At 41.0% G+C, this 20,788-nt stretch overlaps 1 protein-coding gene across 1 annotated transcript in view; it reads right to left on the bottom strand.

Annotated features, from left to right (window-relative positions):
- The window catches only part of DTWD2 (DTW domain containing 2), an 88,621-nt gene that overhangs the window by 38,805 nt on the left and 29,028 nt on the right, over nt 1-20,788 (bottom strand). Inside the window, exons 3-4 of the mRNA XM_032214507.1 lie at nt 14,629-14,723; nt 8,233-8,422 (exon numbers count right to left, since the gene is read on the bottom strand). Coding sequence (XP_032070398.1) covers nt 8,233-8,422; nt 14,629-14,723 — 285 coding nt within the window. The remainder of the gene's footprint in view (nt 1-8,232; nt 8,423-14,628; nt 14,724-20,788) is intronic.

Genomic DNA, 20,788 nt, shown 5'->3' with positions numbered 1-20,788 from the left:
ACCATCTATACCATCTTTACCATCTTCTCCAACGCTGCCTTTTCCATCAACATTGGTTTCAACACTACCTTTTTTACCAACATTTGTTTCCTGCCACTCTGGACTTTGACTGTCTGACTTCCCTCACCCATATATTTAGGGCCTGTGATCCTGTCTTTCTTAGCCCTGACTGTTACCATCACTATTATACTGGTTTTACCCCCAGAAGGAAATTTTGGACCCGGGCTGCGGGTGGACAGACGACGGCAGTATTGTGTGTTCGCACTGAACCCCCGCAGGACCTTTTGACCAGCAAATTTGCAAAAGAAGAGAGGGGCAACAAGACACTCCCCCGTATATTCCATCTGAACTATAACTGGTCCCTAGCCACTTTAACTCCAAACATTAAGAGCCAATTTTGCCATCTGAACTCGCACCTTAAATTTTAATCAACTGCGCAACTATTTTTAGTTTCTTTCTTTTCTTTCATCTTTCTCTTCTCTCTTTGTATGGGATATGCATGAGATACGTATGAGATGAATGAATGTCCCACTTTTTATTATCATATTGTTGTAAATTTTTGTGTTTTTAACTCTTACGTGGGGACTGTTTGGGGGAGTGCATGAGTATGTGTGATTCGGAGGACCTGCCGGGAGATGCGGGGGCCATGGGGGTGGTTGAGGGGACCAGAGACATGGGAGAGGGTCGGGGTATTACGGTCGTAACAGGGAGGGGCAGATACGGCGGGGACTTTAGGGCAGGCCATTACCGGGGAAGGAGGGTTCGCTACATTACAGAGATCCCTCCTTCCGGCCCTATGAGTCCCACTCCGAGACCAGATGGCGCAAGTAATCAGGACCCTGGTCTCAGGCTGTTGTCGCTAAATGCCAGGTCTGTTGTACACAAAGCTCCTCTCGTCCAGGACTTAATTTTAGACGAGAGGGCAGACCTGGCATGTATTACTGAAACCTGGCTGGGCCCAGAGGGAGGAGTCCCCCTTGTAGAGCTGTGCCCAGAAGGATTTCAGGTGCTACACCAGCCGAGAGCCCAGGGAAGGGGTGGGGGTGTGGCCATTGTTATCCGGGAGTCGTTAGTTCCTCGTAGGGTCCCTGCTCCGGAGCTTGTCGGGTGTGAGTCTCTGCTGATAAAGTTGGACCTCAAGGGTCAAGTGGGTCTGCTGTTAATGTACCTGCCTCCCAACAGCGTTGCAGCAGCCCTCCCCTCGCTCCTTGAGTCGGTAGCCGAGCTGGCAATTGAGTTCCCTAGGTTGATGGTCCTGGGGGACTTTAATTTGCCGTCGCTCGGTGAAAACTCTGATGGGGCGCAGGAGTTCATGGCTTCCATGACAGCCATGGGCTTGACCCAAGTAATTCGGGGCCCAACCCATTCGGCGGGTCACATGCTCGACCTCGTATTCCTCTCGGAGCAGTGGATTTGTGATCTTGGTCTGAGGGGTAACGACATCATACCCCTGTCGTGGTCAGACCACTGCCTACTGAGGCTCAACTTCCGGAGACCAAACCCCCACTGTAGGGAGGAGGAACTGACCAGGTGGTTCCGCCCCAGGCGACTTATGGAACCGTTAAGGTTCCAGACGGAGCTTGGGGTCATTCCTGATACTTTCGCCCACAGTCCGGTAGAGACTCTGGTTGCTGCTTGGCACTCGGCAGCATCGGAGGCCCTCGACCGGATTGCGCCACTACGGCCCCTCCGAGGCGGTGGATCCCGGAGACCTCCTTGGTTCACCGAGGAACTCCGGGAGATGAAGCGCCGGAGGAGATGCCTAGAGCACCGATGGAGGTCCGATAAGTCCAAATCGAACCGAGCAATGGTAACCACCTGCACCAAGGAATACACCAGGGCACTTAGGGCAGCGAAAAGATCTCACATAGCCACCTTGGTTGCGTCCGCTGAGTCTCGCCCAGCCGCCCTGTTTAAGATAACCCGCTCCCTATTGAATAAAAGGGAAGCGGGGGAACCCTTGCAGGGCAGAGCTGAGGACTATGCCCAATTCTTAGCGGACAAAATTGCTCGGTTTCGGTCGGACTTGGACTCCATCCCCGCAGTTCCAGCCGAGGCACAGGAGGATCAAGTAGAACATCTCTGGGTTGAGTTTCAGGATGTTACCCCCGGGGATGTGGACAAGGCCATGAGGGCTGTAAGTGCCTCCACCTGCGTACTGGACCCGTGTCCCTCATGGCTGGTTACTAACAGCAGTGAGGTGACACGAGGCTGGATCCAGGCGGTTGTTACCGCCTCTCTTCGGGAGGGGAACTTCCCTGCCGCACTGAAAGCGGCGGTGGTGAGACCCCTCCTAAAGAAGCCATCTCTGGATCCAGCTGTTCTTAATAACTATCGCCCAGTCTCCAACCTTCCCTTCCTTGGGAAGGTTGTTGAGAAGGTGGTGGCCTTCCAGCTACAACGGTCCTTGGAGGAAGCAAACTATCTCGACCCCTTCCAGTCAGGCTTCAGACCCGGTTACAGCACAGAAACCGCTTTGGTCGCATTGACCGATGATCTCTGGAGAGCCAGAGATGGAGGACATTCCTCCATCCTGGTCCTCCTTGACCTCTCAGCGGCTTTCGATACCATCGACCATGGTATCCTTCTGCGACGACTGCGGGAGGTGGGAGTGGGAGGCACCGTGTTGCGGTGGTTCTCCTCCTACCTCTCGGACAGGTCGCAGTCGGTGTTAGTGGGCGGGCAGAGATCGTCCCCTAGGCCCCTAACATATGGGGTGCCTCAGGGCTCGGTCTTATCCCCCCTACTATTCAACATCTACATGAAACCGCTGGGAGAGATCATCCGCAGGCACGGGATCAGATACCATCAATATGCGGACAATACCCAGTTGTATCTGTCCGCCCCGTGCCAACTCAATGAAGCGGCAGACGTGATGAACCGAGGCCTTGAGGCCGTTATGGACTGGATGAGGGTAAACAAGCTTGTGCTCAACCCAGAAAAGACCGAGTGGCTGTTGTGCTTCCCTCCCAAAGATTCGATCAATATTCCATCACTCAGGCTGGGGGGTCAAATTCTATACCCCTCAGAGAGGGTTCGCAACTTGGGAGTCCTCCTGGATCCACAGCTATCGTTTGACCACCACCTGATGGCTGTGACCAGGGGGGCATTCGCCCAGGTTCGCCTGGTGCGCCAGTTGCGACCCTACCTGAATCGGGAGGCTCTCACAACAGTCACTCGGGCCCTTGTGACCTCTAGGCTGGAATACTGCAATGTGCTCTACATGGGGCTGCCCTTGAAGAGCATCCGGCGACTTCAGCTAGTACAGAACGCGGCCGCGCGAGCAATTGTGGGTGCACCTCGGTTCACCCACATAACACCTATCCTCCGCGAGCTGCGCTGGCTACCTGTCGATCTCCGGATGCGCTTCAAGGTGCTATTAGTCACCCATAAAGCCCTGCATGGTAGTGGATCTGGGTACTTGAGAGACCGCCTTCTGCCAATTACCTCCCTGCGACCAATTCGATCTCATAGATTGGGCCTCCTCCGTATTCCATCAGCCAGCCAGTGCCGGCTGGCAACTACAAGGAGGAGGGCCTTCTCAGTAGTAGCCCTGACCCTTTGGAACGAGCTCCCCGTGGAGATTCGTACCCTCTCCACCGTCCAGGCCTTCCGCACAGCCCTTAAGAACTGGCTAGCCCGTCAGGCCTGGGGATAAGGATAGCCGCCCCTCCCGAATGATGAATGTATGTTGCTTATTACTTTTATTATATGTGTCTATGTCATTGTTTGTGTTCCCCCTCCCTGATTTTATGTGAGCCGCCCTGAGTCCCCTCAGGGAAAAGGGCGGCCTACAAATGTTAATAAAATCTACAAAAAATCTACAAATCTTCGTGTGGAATGCGCCTTGATGTTGGATGGAGGGGAGAGGTTGTTTGCCACGTAAGCCCTGGTTATAGCCGATCGGATCCAGCGCCCAACCATAGATGTTGAAGTCTTTAGCTTCTTATTTGTGGGATGGAAAGAGACGAAGAGCACCTCAGTGTGTCTGAAGACGGCTGTCTTGGCAATATAGATAACAATAGCAGTTAGCAGTTAGACTTATATACCGCTTCATAGGGCTTTCAGCCCTCTCTAAGCGGTTTACAGAGTCAGCATATTGCCCCCAACAACAATCCGGGTCCTCATTTTACCCACCTCGGAAGGATGGAAGGCAGAGTTAACCCTGAGCCGGTGAGATTTGAACAGCCGAACTGTAGAACAGCAGTCAGCTGAAGTAGCCTGCTGTGCTGCATTTAACCACTGCACCACTTCGGATCTTAAGAGCCCTTCTGACGTCTAATTTGTGCCATTTGCACTCGAGACTATGAGAGGGATTAGGGCAAAAGTTTGGTAGTGTGAGGTCCAGGGACCGATGAAAGGCCGAATTGACCTTTGGGACAAAGGTGTGATCAATCCGAAGGACCACACAGTCCGGGTGAAAGGTACACAGGTCGGAACCGATGGAAAGAGTCGCCAATTCTGAGACGCGTTGTGCCGATGTGATAGCCACCAGGAAGGTTGTCTTCAATGTGAGGTGATGCAGGGAGGCTGACCTGAAAGTCTCGAAGGGTGGTCCAGTGAGGGAGTCAAGGACCCTGGTGAGACCCCAAGAGGGGAAGCAGTGAATGACAGGAGGGCAGAGGTTAGACGTGCCCTTAATGAAGCGTGGTACATGAGGGTGCAAGGAGAGAGGCTCATTTTGGTGAAGAGAGAGAACCGAGGACAGAGCCAAAACCTGCCTCCGGTGTTAGGCATAAGTCCTTTATTTAGTCCCTGTTGTAGGAACTCCAAAACCTGGGAAACCGAAGCCTCTAGGGGAGAGACAACTTTAGAGAGGCACCATGTGCTGAAAGTCTGCCACATTGATTCATAGATTCTATTAGTGTCTGGGTGTCAGGAAGCTTGAATGGTTTGGATTACATTCTCAGAAAGGTTAGCCGCCCTCAAGACCTCCCACTCAGCCTCCATGCATTTAGGCGGAGCCAAGAGAGGTCAGGGTGTTGGATGGAACCCTGATGAAGAAGGGACGGTATCAGGGGAAGCCACCACTCTGACCCCACTGAGAGGTTGATGAGGTCCGTGAACCATGGCCAGCGTGGCCAATGGGGGGTGAGCAGAATGAGCTCGGCCTCCTCTATCATTTTCCGAATGACCCTCTGTATCAGGGTGTCCGTCTTTTCCACGCCTGGTGTCGTGTAACGAGACAGGTACCTGGGCAGCTGTTTATTGGATGCCATTGCGAAGAGATCTAGGATCGGGTCCCTGTACCTGGTCGACAGCTCTTGGAAGATGTGATGGTTGAGAGTCCATTCCGTGGAATTATTGTACTGCTCAACCAGTCCGCCCTGGAGTTGTTGGAGCCCGAGATGTGTTGGGTGTGGAGAGAGAGAAGGTTGGCTTCCGCCCAGATCCCTAGGTGAAAGTCAGACTCCATGAGAGAAACAGCTCTAACCCCCCCCCCCCCCGGCAGTTGACATGCGCCTTGGCTGTCGTGTTGTCCGTCCAAATGAGCACATGTGTGTTGTGAACCGAGAATGGAACAGAAGGAGAACTAGATGGATGGCCCTCAACTCTAGCCAATCCATACTGTGGGAAAGGTCGGAGTCGGACCAGAGACCCCGAGCTATCTGATCCTCACAGATCTTCTAACCACTCTATCCCTCACAGGTCTGCTTCTTCCTTGGGTTCCAGACGCAGGGATGGGGATCTCTCAGCTTCATTGTCGCATGAGCTCCCTGGCACTTCCAACCAGTTTTTGGCAAAGAACAATGCCCGGCAAGGGATTCAGATCTTTTGGAATACAAGGGACTTCCTCCTGACCCTCATGAATTTGTCGGCATGAGGGGGCAAGCTGCTACTGCTGGCAGCTGCTCCAGGCTGCTGGCGGTCCTTGGTGACTTTTGGCGGCAGCTGGAGCAGCTGCGGCACGAGGGGCGGTGCAAAGCCCAGCAGAGATAGCAGCGCAGAGATAGCGGCCATTGGTGGCAACGGCCTCCAATGGCCGTTGCCACAAGGCACTGTTTGCCGGAGAGCCTCTCTACCGGCAAACTCCAGAGGCAAAAGCCTCAAAAGTCTCTTCCAATAGCCCCGGGCTAATTGAGAGACATAGTTTTGAAGAGCTATCCGGATTCCTTCCAATTTAGATGAAATTTAGAACAAAATCCAATTAAATACGATTTAAATAACTATTAAAGTTGAGGAGAAAGTTAGCACAGCCAGTTCGATCAAACTGAGTCTAGAAAAGTGGGAGGACACTCCCCCGAGGCGATGACATCACTTTGGTAGACTCAATTCTATTGGTTACTGACTGAGTTAACCCATGCATGACCGCTGTCTCCACCAACATTGGAGAATTAATATTTCTCTCATTTGTTCATTCTACAGTCTTTCTTTCAGGCATTTAAGGCAGCAAGAATACCACTCTCTTTATCCAACTTTCTCCATAACAACGTTGCAGAATAACTTGGGCTGAAAGACAGTGACTAGGCCAAATCACCCAATGGATTTTTTGCTGAGGATGAAACTAAAGATGAGTCAATCATCTAACCTTGAGTGCAAACCTGAACCATCCTGTGGACAGCAACAAGGAACATAGTTCAATAACTTATTACATATTACAACTTTACTTTACTTTACTTTGCACAAGTATTTCTAACATTTAAAAAGCCTCTATACTCATTTTGGAAAGAAAGATGAATTAATTTTTTTTCAAAGACAATATGTTAACCATTCTAAAAAGAATGTTACTATAATTTCTAAGACTAATTAATTCTATTCCCTTTACTGTGTTCCTACAAGATAAAAGTCGGCAGTTCGGTGGTTTGAATCCCTAGTGCCGAGTTAATTGACTCAGTTTCTGCCAACCTAGCAGTTTGAAAGCATGTAAAAATGCAAATAGAAAAATAGGAACCACCTTTGGTGGGAAGGTAACAGTGTTCTGTGCGCCTTCAGTGTTTAGTCATGCCAGCCACATGACAGTGTTGTCTTCGGACAGCGCTGGCTCTTCGGCTTTGAAATGGAGATGAGCACCGCCCCCTAGAATCGGGAATGACTAGCACATATATGCAAGGGGAACCTTTACCTTTATCTTTAATAGAAGATAAGAATACAGGGCAAATATCTATTCTGAACTAGAAGGATTATTTGTAACTTGGATAATGATCTAATTTTTCTTAAGACTATGTGAATTAGAAGTCTTGAAGAGTCAAAATATGACTGAAGAGAAGTTAATTCATGATCCTTAAAATAATGACAATTCTTCCTCTTATGACACTCATTAATTTGAAGAACATAATGAAAATCTAAAATTGTCACATGTATCAGCCAAAATGCAATACCACAAAAATACACAATCTGGTACAACATTATTAAAAAAGTCAAAATTAATCCTGTCACGCAATATCATTCCAATAAAGGCTCTATGCTGAAGACATTAAATTGTTATTACAATATCACAGTAGGACTACTGTCTTCGTATCAATCATGAAACACATTTACAAAAGGGCAAATTATGCTCTTTTCTAAAAGAGCAATTCAAATAGCAAAAGCGCTTGCAGCTTTCATCTGCCATCAAGTATAAAATGTGCACATCTAAACTTATAATGATCAAGACCATGGCCTTCCTTTGCCATGAAAATAAATTAGCTGGTTATATATTTTTTTCAGTTAATTGTCACCACTATTTATATGTTATTTCCATTGCTAGAGATAGGCAAAGAACAAAACATCAATAAAACTTATCCTAATTCACATAAGCCAATTCAAATAATGCTTTATTGCTATCCCAGAGTGAAAAACTGCATGATCAAGCCTATGATTATATATTGATGCCTATGATATCTAAATATCATACACACTGTAAGCTTATTATGGATACAGAAACTGGTCTATAAATAGAACCAGCCCTTAGCCAATAAAAAAGATCATTTGGGGTAAATGAGATAAAGACAGCTGATCTACCTGAGGAATGGGCAAAAATATGTATTTAAACAAACAGCTATATTCAATTTTTTTAAAAAAATTGGAGGCAAAGCATATTAAACTGCTGTGAACTTTTAAAATGTGAGGATTTGATTTAAATCAAACATTTTTCAAAAGATAAGATACAAAGATACAAGATATATGGAAGGGGGAGGCACGTTAAATTTAAGAAAAAGTATGTATGAATACAGAATTACAAATATTTTAAATATGCAAAGAATTCTTCCAACATAGAACTTGAACTGTATTCATAAGAATTCTAAATCTTACCTGCTTGGGTATTTGAAAAAGGGGATTCTTTGAAAATATATCTTTTGCTTGACTCCATGTTCCATCAATGATTATGATCGCATAGGAATTAGTGGAACTCAAATCCATTTCTTCCAAATTTGTTGCTCCAGCTCCAGGATACAGTATTAAGGTATTTGAACTTTTGCACATGGATGCTAATTCAGGGTACCTATAAACATTTTTTTTAAAAAAAATATAGTTTTAATAATTTAAGGCAATTAAAAATAACTAACCTATCTTTTCGAAAATAGCTGTCCCACTAACCAAAATATTTACCTTCTAAACATAGAATATTATGCCAGTTAGGAATAATATTTTTAAAATTAAAAATAAAGATATCCACAATTTAAACTTGACTCCTGGTGACTACCTGGACATGTCTATGCAGTTTTCGTGGTAATCATTTGGAAATAATTTTTAATATTTCTAATGTATATACACTTTCTAGTGTACATACCAGTGATGGCTAACCTTTTTCTAAAGGTGTGGTGTGCCAAAACTGTGTGTGTGTGTGTGTGCACTATCGTGTGCGCATGTGTGCCCACCCACCTGCGCATACGTGACCGTACCCACCTGCACATGCACGAGCGACCCCCACCTACGCATGCACAAGCATTTTCTCCCTCCCTAGGCTTCAGGAAAGCCTCCAGAGCCTAGGGAGGGCGAAAAAACAGGCGCAATGGGCCAACCAGAACCCAAACTTCTGGTTGTGCTGTTGGGCCTGTTTTTTGCCTCTCTAGGCTCCAGAGGCTTTCCTAAAGCCTCTGGAGGGAGAAAATGGCCTCCCCCGGCCCTCTGGAAATCAGCCGACTGGCACATGTATGCGCGCCGGAACTGACAGCTGCTGAGGACTGCCGTGCTGGCAAATATGGCTTCACATGCATGCTATCACAGGTATATACCCTTCATGCCATTGTAAAGTAAACAATATAATGGAAAGCATAGAAAATGAGTAAGAAATAGTAAGTAACAAGTAAAGCCACGAGGAAAGAAAAGAAAAATAGTTAAAATTAGTTCCTAGAAACTCATTTGATATATTTCTTCATATCATTTTTTCTTCATTCTAGTCTCATTTGTTTCCTTTTCTTCTGTATCCATTTTTTCTCAAGATCCATTCAACAACTATCTCTTCCACAGTCAAAATCAGTCATCCCCTCTGAAACCATGTAATCAGTCATGTGTATTAAGACATTTCTTTGTTCATATGAATCAATGGTTGAACCCATTTATTCAAGATAAAACTTTTTCTAATGTACTCACCAAAAAGTCCAAATTCTCATTCATTTCCAAATTTCTGAGAAACCTAATACTTTCTCCATGCTCTCATCCTGTTCCCACAATTAGTTCATCAAATTAAATAGCAGGTCTGACCCTACTTCCAAGCTGACCCTCTCTGAAAACTGAGACTAATATTTGCTTATCAACCCCACCCCACCCCAAAATCATTTGTATTCTTCATTCAGTATCAAGTATTACATCTGAAGAACAAATTGGAGCTTTGCTATTATGGATTACACTGAGCAAATAGGCAAGAAGACCAAAGTAATGCGACATTTTTGGGGGGAAGTGGAGAGTTGCTGTAAACCTCAGCCACTTAAATGTTAAATGCAAGAACAGTTGACTTCACCCAAATTATTACAGATCTATGCAAAATTGAGTTGTCAAGTGTTGCCAATATGTTTATATTATATTTAATAAAGGATTGTGAATAGTTTTTGTATTTATTCAACACTCATTTAACTTTCAATGTAATTATCACAATTTGTACTTTCAACACTTTTATTTTTCTCATATTTCACTGTTCACTTTTTGTTTTTCCCTACATTCATGTTTGAATACAATTGTCAATGAGAATAATTTTCCAGCATCATATGAAGCTGACTGATTTGTGTTCACAAAACTTTTATCATAAGGAATATGTTATTGTTTCAAGGGTCTCCAAGACTCACTGTAGTTTTTAGTTTTTGCTGCCATAGATTTACAGGGATATTCCTCTGTTCAAGTAGAAATTAGTATAGTTTTTTTAAAAAGCAATTATAGCTGCACATTTAAAAAGGAAGTTAAATTAGGATTGAAGACATATCCTATACAGAGAGAGCTGACCAATACTACACGGACTCTTTTAGATCAATTTCTTGGAAAGCCATTTCTAAGAGAAATTGAACTGAGTACTGAGATAGTAAAACATAACAGATGTGCCAACTGCCATTTACCTAGTGACCTATTGTTACTAATTGCCTTTAAGAATCCAGCAGATGGTACTTTTCTTATTAATTTCTTCACTGAGCATGAGAGACTCTAGTCTACAACAAGCCTTCTGTTCCTCAGAGGCCATTTGACTCTGCACCTACTGCTTGCTTCTGCTTGGCCATATTTCCCCATGAGAGTCAATTACTACATGCAAACACCACACACTTTATAAGCACATTTGTTCAGCAATGAGTTAAAAAGGAGGAATAATAAATAAATTAGTATTTATACTACTTTATACTGTGTGTGTGTGTGTGTTATACTGTGTGTGTGTAATACTAATTTATACTAATACAGTCCACACCAAGTCTTTTAAAAAGAAAATTTATATCCAGGGAGTGAATAAGAAAATCATACTAAAAAAGAGTGCAAAAAAAAAGAAACAAGGGCACAGCACAGAAGACCCAGAGAATGAGCAGTGTTTTGTTCTAATACAAAAGTGCATTAGTTTTAATGGACCAGGCATTAATTATTCCCAAAAGAGCATCAAATACAAATGTATGTTATAGCAGCAACATGTATCAGATGATGATGATGATGACGACAACAACAACAACAACAGCTGGATCAAGAAATGCCTGAAAAACTTTGGTATCAGCAGCAACATACAAAAATCAATGGAAACTTCAATGAACCTCTGGAAAACGAAGCTTATGACTAATGGAGAAGAACTGGGTGAAGTTGAAATTAAACGAGGCATTTTCCAGGGTGATTCCCTTTCACCTTTACTTTTTATACTGTCAATGCTACCACTGACAATCATTTTGAAGAAGGTGACCCATGGATACGAATTTGAAAAAAAAGGACTGAAAATTTCACATTTGGTATACATGGATGATTTGAAGCTGTTTGGTAAAACAAAATCCGAACTGAATTTATTAATTGTAAGCGCAAAAGAATTTAGTCAAGACATTGGCATGCAATTTATGTGCAACAACGGCAATCAAAGCAGGCAAGGTCATAGATGATGATGGAATAGAACTTGAGAATGAAGAAATGATCAAGGCAGTAAAACTAGAAGAAGGTTACAAGTACTTGGGGATTTTAGAGGCTTCTGACTTAATGCATAATAAAGTCAAGGAATCAACTTCAGCCAAGTACATTCAATGAATTCGCAAAATATTAAAGTCCAAATTGAGTGAAGGAAATGCAATAAATACCTGAGCTATACCTGTGAACCGATATTCTGCAGGAATAATTGACTGGACCCAGATGGAGTTGGACAATTTGGACAGAAAAACAAGGAAGCTTATGACAATGAATCATGCTTTGCACCCTAAAAGTGATGTTGACCGATTATATCTACCAAGGGTAGAAGGTGGTTGAAGACTCCTACAAGTAAAGCAGACTGTGGAAGAAGAAAGACACAGCTTGAATGGCTACATCCAGAAAAGTGAAGAACCAATGATTAAGGAAGTAAATAAAGTAGGCCTTCTGAAGACAACTAAGCCAAAAGCTGAATATAAGAAGTAATTGAGAAGTGAGCTGAAAATTGGAAAAGCAAAGCTATGCATAGCCAACACTTGAAAAGTATTGAAGGCAAAGCTGACCAAAAGCTAACTTGGAACTGGTTAAGATCAGGAGTACTGAAAAAAGAAACAGAAGGCTTTATTTTGGCAGCTCAAAGACAAGCCTTAGCCACAAATTACATGAAGGCAAAAATTCAGCATGTTACCACCAATAGCAAATGTCACCTCTGTAATGAGAAAGATGAGACAGTCGACCATTTGATCAGTGGGTGCAACAAAATTTCACAAACTGACTACCTACAATGCCATGACCGAGTTGCTAAGATCATTCACTGGAAATTGTGCCAGAAGTTTGAATTTGAGTACAGCAAAAACCACTGGGAACATCAGGTTGAGAAGGTTCTAGAGAATGAAAAAGTAAAGATCTTGTGGGATTTCAGAATTCAGACTGACAGGCATTTGGCCTACAACACACCAGACATAACAATAGTTGAAGAGAAAAAAGTTTGGTTCATTGACAAACTTGATCGCATCAGGTGACATATCACAATGTTTTTTGCCTCTACAGAGCCTGGGTGGCCATGGCATGTGTATGATGCATCCAACCTGTGGGGCGCCAATTTGACACCCCTGTAATGTATGACATGTAAACTCTATCACTGTTCATTCTCTTTATATCACCTCTTCTAAAAGTGATGACTTTTTATGATGTTAATTTCTTATCTATGCACAATTACTATGCACAGTTTTAGTATTGAGATACTGGTATTTGTTAAAATGGTTGAAAAATAGAGCCTTAGTCTCAACTAAGAAAAAATAGGAAAGTCCTTTTTTAAAGTGGCAACATTTTTATACTAAGCACAACAGTATTTTTGTCTGGATTATTCCACTGTAACATTTAGTTATGCCATATAAAAGAATTTATGTTGGATTCACTATATTTATGTGCAAATAATTCTACTTATTCTACGCAAAATACTATTAAGTTCTAAAACAACTGTAGTATTGTCTGCCATTTCAATCAGGCTGTAACTTTTTCACTCTCAAAATTCAAGGTATCAAGACTTTTTTAAAAAAAAATTCAAAACATGAACTCAACAGAAAAGATTGCTTTACCAAAAAGAAAATAATTTAAGAATCTCCATAAAGATAATTACTCCCTGATAAAATGACTTTTTAAAATTTGTTGATAGTATTTATTTTAGAATAAATATTACATTATCTTTTCCTCAAATGAAACAATAATTATGATGAAAGATCGGGTTGCAAAATTAATTATAAACCTAAAAGAAAACAAGTTCCCAAATAGGAGCTTTCATTATTTGAAACTGTGTTCAAAATAAATAATAGAACACACATTTACTTGGTGGTTATTAAACAAAGTTACACTTTGTTTATTTATTGCGCACATTAAATTAAATATGACAGTACAAAGATAATATAGGAGAACATATAGCAGTTTTTGAATCTAGTAATGTTTACTTGAATAGATTTCTGCCAAGATATATTCAGCAAAAGCATACAAGTTATTGAGCCAAAAATCTGATGTGTGGTTACATTTTATGTTGTTGAACTACCACATAGGGCTAAGGTACTTTTTATTTCCTTTTCCTGATACTTCAAAAAATACCTAATTTTATTTTTCTAGTAGCATCACATTTATTATCTCCATCCCATGCACAAATATGCCTTACCCTTAAACTTGTAATAATTCAGGAAGATGAAAAGCCAAAAATGGCAATTCTCTCTTTAGTTACTGACTAGGAAGTATTAATTGGATAAAAGTAGGATAAAGCTGGAGTATTACTGTCATTATAATGTCTAAAAATGAAATTGTGTGTGTGTGTGTGTTGCATTTGGGCATACCAGGGTGGTGACACAATACACACACACACACACACACACACACACAGACAGACACACAAACACAGACACAGACACAGACACAGACACACACACACACACACACACATGAAGAGATCAGATTACCCTGAACATAGCTTTGGTAACTGGGCTGATCATCAAAAAGCCAGAAATGAGGTTTAGTGTATGCTGACTAAAAGTTAGAAAAAGTAATGAGTACATGAGACACTGTCAGCTAAAAGGGTATGAGATACTGTGGAGAAATGACTAATAGCAATTACTATTTATTTATTCTCAAATATGTGCACCAGACTTCTAGAAAGAAAAAGAGAAGTTTCTTCAGTCCTTCATAGAAGATTTTGCAGGATAATACAATGCAGAATAACAGATAAATATGATATAAAATGTAAAGATTAGAATGTTACGAATGATTAATAGGAAACCAGCATTAATACGGTTGCTGAATTCAATATAATAGAAATATTGAAATGAAATCAGATGAGACTAACTTGGATTTATTGGAAATGAACTAAATAAAAACCAGTCTAAAACAATTGATAAAGTAAAGATAATTAGGATATTGAAAGATAAGAAAGGTACATTTTGAAGATACAGAAACTATCATCATTTATAACTTTTATTGATGCTTAAGCATTTTGCAATGTTAAAAGTTTTTAAGATTAATTCTGATATGTGGACTATAAAACACTGAACTACAAATCTAAAATAATATTGCTTTACTATTTTTCTCAAAGAAAATATAAAAAAACCTGACTTTAATAGTGATATTCACCTGTCTTCACAGAAGCGTCGTCCAATCAAGACTTTACATTTGTCTTCAGGAAGACAAGCAGTTAGAAGAGGTACAGTTCGTAACACTCTACTTTCCTGCAGTTAAAATTGAATATAATAACATATGATTTAATATTGTAATTGTTTTCCATTTAGAAACATAAGAGAATGCCTAGATAAAACATGCACATAAACAAAGCACTGGTTGTGAATGAACAATATAATTATATACTGAATTAAAAGTCTCAATGCCTTTTGATACCATCAACCATTTTGGACTCGCTTGGGGAGTTTGAGATGTGTGGCAAAGTTCTATGCTGGTTTAATTCCTTTCTCTGAGGTTGGTCCCAATCTATGTTGACAGGGAACAAGAGGTCCAGCTCTCATCCCCTGCTTTGCAGGGCTCGATATTTTCCCTACTTCTTTTTAATGTCTACATAAACCACTAAGCAAGATCATCTCCTGCCATGGGATGTGGTATCACCAGGATGCTGATGACACCCAGTTATACATCTCCATCCCGGAATGCTGTGGGTGTTCTTTTACAGTGCTTGGTGGCTGTAGAGGCCCGGATTCAACCGAACTTCAATTGAACCCTGGTAAAAGAGAGGTTGTGGTAATAGGTCCCAAAGGACCTGTGGAATAATCTGGGTCCTCCTAGACTCACGAAGGACATGTGGCAGTCCTGGCTAGGAGGGCCTTTCCTCAATTTGTGTTGTGCACCAGTTATGCTTTTCCTAGATAGGGAGATTCTCTACTCGGTCATCTGCTATTGGACTACTGCAATATTCTCTACATGGAGCTTACCTTTGAAAAGTATCCAAAAGCTGGTAAAAAAATATGTGGCAGCATGGACAATCTTGGATGCCCAAAGAATGGTGCATGTTACACCTGTGCTATATAAGGTGTATTAGCTACCAGTCTGCTTCCAGATCCAATTCAAGGTGTTGATTCTGACCTTTAAAGACTATATGGCATAGGGCCAGGTTACCTATCAAACTATCTTCATCCCATTATATCATCCTGTTGTAGCAGGTCAGTGGTGAGTGCTGCATGCCATCAGCCGAAGAATTTCAACTGGTGGGATCCAGCAAGAGAGCTGTCTCTGCTATTGTCTCCACCCTGTGGAAAATACTTCCTCTGGAGGTGAAGTGAGCCTCCACTCTTTTGATCTTCTGTAAAGGCATAAAAACATGGCTCTGCACCCTTGCTTGTAGGTAGACAGCTGAAAATGCAGTAAAGGGGCTGAAAGCCCTCCCTGCTTTTAATCAACTTTTAACATCTCTTGCCTCTTTTAAATTTAACACAATTTTTATGCTTTTAATCTTTTATTGATTTGATTGATTGATTTATTACATTTATATGCTGCCCTTTTCCCCGAAGGGGACTCAGGGCGGCTCACAATTCAATCAGGGAAGGAGGTACAGACAAGGGGATAAAAAGATGTACAGCATTGTACAGCACCCAGAATCCCGCTATGAGAGAGATGAGTGGTTCTTAAATATGACAAATATATGAATTAACAAACAAATTAGTAGCATGGTAGGTGGCAATGGGTACACCATTGGGAGATCTGATTGGGTATAGATCTTCCTGTAGAAAATCCAACTATATAGTAGTAAAAATTGATAGTAACCTGATGGTACATGATAATCAAATAACATCCAGTATTTGGGAAAGCTGTGTATAAAATTGGAAGTTTGATATGTACATAAATGTACAATCAAATAACATCCAGTATTTGGGAAAGCTGTGTATAAAATTGGAAGTTTGATATGTACATAAATGTATTTTCTCTTGTGCATTTTTAATTTACCAAATAATGCAAACATTTGATGGAATATATCTTGTAACGTGACATAGACCAGATGTAGAGTGTTCCAGAAGTCCAGTTTTCAAAATGAGGCAAAGTAGGCCAATTCTGTCTCCGATATAGTATTGTTTTTAGCATAACAGCCTATCTCTCTTTAGGTATCTTATTTATATTATTTCCAACATATGTGCCTATGATGCATAAAAGCAAAACCTGAATGCTGGCTCATATCCTGGTTTTTTAATTGTTATAATAAAGGGACAACCAATGTAAGGAATGTTGATAATATGAACACCTGTGCCATTAAAAGAAAAGTATAACTACTTAAAACTGCTAAAATAAACCAGAATGATCAAAAACAACCTCACAGATATTTGGGGCTCTTCCAGAAAAAGAGCTTTTCCATTTCAACTAGCAGCTAATTAGCACTTGTCATTTCCAACAAATAGTTAAAGACAGAACTGTCAGCCCATCAGTACTCCATCAATAATTCATACTCTCAGGTCTATGGTTGGATACACACCCCTTCTTACTTATATACTGTACATTTGTTAGCATCTCCCCCTTCCACCGTCACGTTTCTGTGCTCAGCCAAGTGGCAAATATCTGCCACCTTCCACAAGCCTAATGTTATGCGTTGGCAATGCTGCATTTGGCTTTCTTTTTCTAATTATGCCAGTTTGCTGCTAGGAGCTGGAAGATGGGCAAGCCAAAAATCCTTTCCAGTAAGAGATCAGATTGTCCTTTCATGCACAGGCAGCTATATGTCACTATTTCTGAAACATCTTGTAGTGCCTTGAAAGCATTTCCTTGTCCTTGGATACAAAGCTAGTGACAGAGGAATACAATGGAACAGTTTGCAATTAGGATGCCATTTGATCAATGAGGGCTGTTCTCATCCTATTACTGGGACAATACCTTTGGCTCAAAGTCCCAACAGCTGCTTCAGTAAGTTAGAAAAGATTTGCTTACAAATCTTAGCACACTAATTTAGCTTGTTTAAGCTACCAGGGTCACAACAGACATCCATCCATAATATACATGATTAAGATATACATTTTCTAATAATTCTAGTAATACTAAATTATTATATTTATTCTAAGTATAATGCTTATACATTTTATTATATAAATATTTTTTGGGGGAACTGAATTAATTATTAGTAGCAAGCAAGCAAGGTCCATCATAGTCAACAGTCAAATAGATAGATAGATAGATAGATAGATAGATAGATAGAGATAGAGATAGAGATAGAGATAGAGATAGAGATAGAGAGAGAGAGAGAGAGAGAGAGAGAGAGAGAGAGATAGGTTTCTATGACAAAATGACTGAGCTAGATAAAATTCTGATAGGTAAAAATTATATGGACAGAAATGTCAGAAATTGTGGTCTCAAAATTATAAAATGACAATGTCAACAGCACATAAGGAAAACTTAAGATGTTTTACAGGTGGCATCTACCCCGATGAGAATAGCAAGAATGTTCAAGAACAAATCCGAAAAGTGTTGGAAATGTCATCATGGTGGACTTCCATAGAAGCTAAAAGATATTGGACTGTGTATATGTATGTATGTATGTATGTATGTATGTATGTATGTATGTATGTATGTATGTATGTATGTATGTTGTATTTGTGCTGATAAATAAATAAAGCAGTGAACTTCCTCCCATATTTGGGCATACCAGGGGTTGTGACATACATACATACATACATACATACATACATACATACACACACACACACACACACACACAAACATAAACCCAATACCTGGAATATTCTGTTCAAAATGACAGAATAACAATTGCAGCTGAACGGGGCCGGGGGGGCGGAGCCTGTTGCCGAGGAGAGCTCAACCGAGCTCCTCTCAGAGAACTGGTCTGTATATCTAATTAAGATCATAGATATCACCCCTTTTTGGCTAAGAAAGGGGCAGGAAGTAGCTCTGTGTGCTAGGGTCTATTCGTAATTCACAGCCTTTCTCCTTTTTTTTGGCTGTGGACAGAGATTAGATCCAGCGGGAGCGGAGCTTTTATCTCCAGCCAGTTCTTCTCAGCTGCCTTTTTTTGCAGCCCCAGACAGGCGAGCCCCCCCCCCCCAGGACAAAGCAAAGTTGTTTGAAGCTAGGATTAATACGGGCGGGTCCCACTCCTGTGAGATTTATGCTTTTATTACTATCTTAAATACCAGCACCATTCGTCTTAGAGGCTTCTTTGTTTAAACGGACTTCAAAATGGCGATTTCTCTCCGTTGGTGACTGATAGGGATGTACGTAGCCGGTTTTACCTTCCTGCAGACCGCTCCTTAACAAAATAATTTTTTTTTTGTTTTTTTTTTTGGAAACAGAGGGGAGCGAAAGCACTGTTTATTTGTTGATTTATAATGGCACCCAGGTCAAAATCGAAGCGTCTCTCTACAAATGTGCCTAAAGAATCTGTGAAGGAATTTAAAGAATTTATACTGGAATCGCAGCCCTTGTCTCCTACGCCCTCTACTGGAGAATTCTTAACACAGGAATTTTTTTTTCAAATCTTTAATGATTTTAAACAAGAAATTAAGGAATTTGTATTGGAGCTATATGGTGATTTAAAGTCTAAAATTGACCAAATGAAGGCGAATACGTTTGCAGCCGTGTCTGCCCTGTCAGATTATACCGCTGAAATAGAGAATAAATTGGAAAGTTTGGAGGAGGCTAATTCTAATTTGACTACTAATATTCAAATTTTACAACAAAAAATTAGAGACACTCAGGAACAGCTCGTTATGATAAACTTTAATAAGAAGGCATTCACAATAAGAGTCAGAGGATTCCGCGAAAAGGAGCGAGAGAATTTGAAACAGACCTTTGTTGAAGCCCTCAGCCATGCGGTGGGAAGCCCGGGACTTAACCTTGATTGGCAGATTCGGAAAATCTATCGCCAGAATTCGTTGGTAGCGGAACAGCGACAGCTCCCAAGGGACATAATTATATATTTCTCCACAAAAGAATCCAGAAACGCGATCGTGCAAAAATTTTACAATAATAGTTTGAGAATTGACGGCCAGAACTTGATTGTCTTCAAAGAAATACCTTTCCAGATGTTAAAGGCAAGAAGGGACTATACCTTCTTAACTAAAGAGCTTAGAAATCAACAGATTCAATATAGATGGGAGGCCCCAGCCGGTATTACGGTCACATTTGAGAATCAAAAACTTCGTCTTAATTCTGTTTCGGAGGCTCGGGATTTCTATTACAAGACTTTGAAGGCGGGACTTCCTGATTCACTTGGAAAAGAGGAGAAGCAGAAAAGCGGAGTTTGAGGATTTAGACATTCTAAAATATTCACCAAAGTTGTGGATTGAATGGGGGTTTGCGACCTCTCTCCGGCAGGAAAAGGGGAACTTATTGGTGGGGTGATACTGAATGTATATATGTAAAATGCATGCAGAATGATTTATGCTGTTTAAATCTTGTTAGAAGGGAAAGTTTGAAGAGATTATTTTAAAATAGAAGGTAAACTGATTTTTGTTGAAACTAATTATTTTGAGCTAGATTTTAAACTAATGCTTGCATAAATTTGATAGTGGCAAATATTAGAGAAGCAAGGGATGAGGGTAAAATGCATGCGGAATGATTTACGTATATTGGTGGGGTGATACTGAATGTATATATGTAAAATGAATGCAGAATGATTTATGTTGTTTAAATTCTGTTAGAAGGGAAAGCTGGATAAGATAATTTTAAAACGGAAGGTAAACTGATTTTTGTTGAAAGTATTATTTGAATATGTGGAATGATCTATGCTATCTAATTTTTATTAGAAGGGAAAGCTTGGTGAAATTATTTTACAAATTTGGATAAATGTTTATCTGAATACAAGGTTAAGGAAGAGGAACGGGAGAGTCTACAGGAGGTCAGGGTAAATAACAAAGAAGCAAGAGACGAGAATAAAATATAGATAGAATGATTTACACTATTTAAGCATAGATAAAGATGGGGGGCTGAGCTTAACACAAAGAGTTTCTTTTTTTTTTTTGTTCTTTTCTTTCTTTTTTTTGTTTTTTTTTTCCTTTAATATATTATTTTTATTTTTAATCCATATGAATATAAGATACTTTAGATAGAAGGCAGTGCCAGGTGTGGGCCCTGGGAAGTCGGGAGGAGTAGGGATGGGGATTTTTGGGGGGTGGGTGGGTGGGTGTTAACATAGTCTCAATAAGAACAAGAATGCACTTATATACGGTTGTTCTTTTTTTTCTCCTTTTTTTTTTTTACTCTTTTCTTTCTTTAAAAAAAATTTTTTCCCTTGGTTTATTTTACTTTTTATCAGATTATAATAAACAACACTTGAATAAAGGAATACACC

This window comes from Thamnophis elegans, chromosome 3, assembly GCF_009769535.1.
Source record: "Thamnophis elegans isolate rThaEle1 chromosome 3, rThaEle1.pri, whole genome shotgun sequence".
NCBI classification, from domain to species: domain Eukaryota; kingdom Metazoa; phylum Chordata; class Lepidosauria; order Squamata; family Colubridae; genus Thamnophis; species Thamnophis elegans.
Note: the sequence above shows the minus strand (reverse complement) of the source record. Positions and strands in the feature narration are given on the sequence as shown.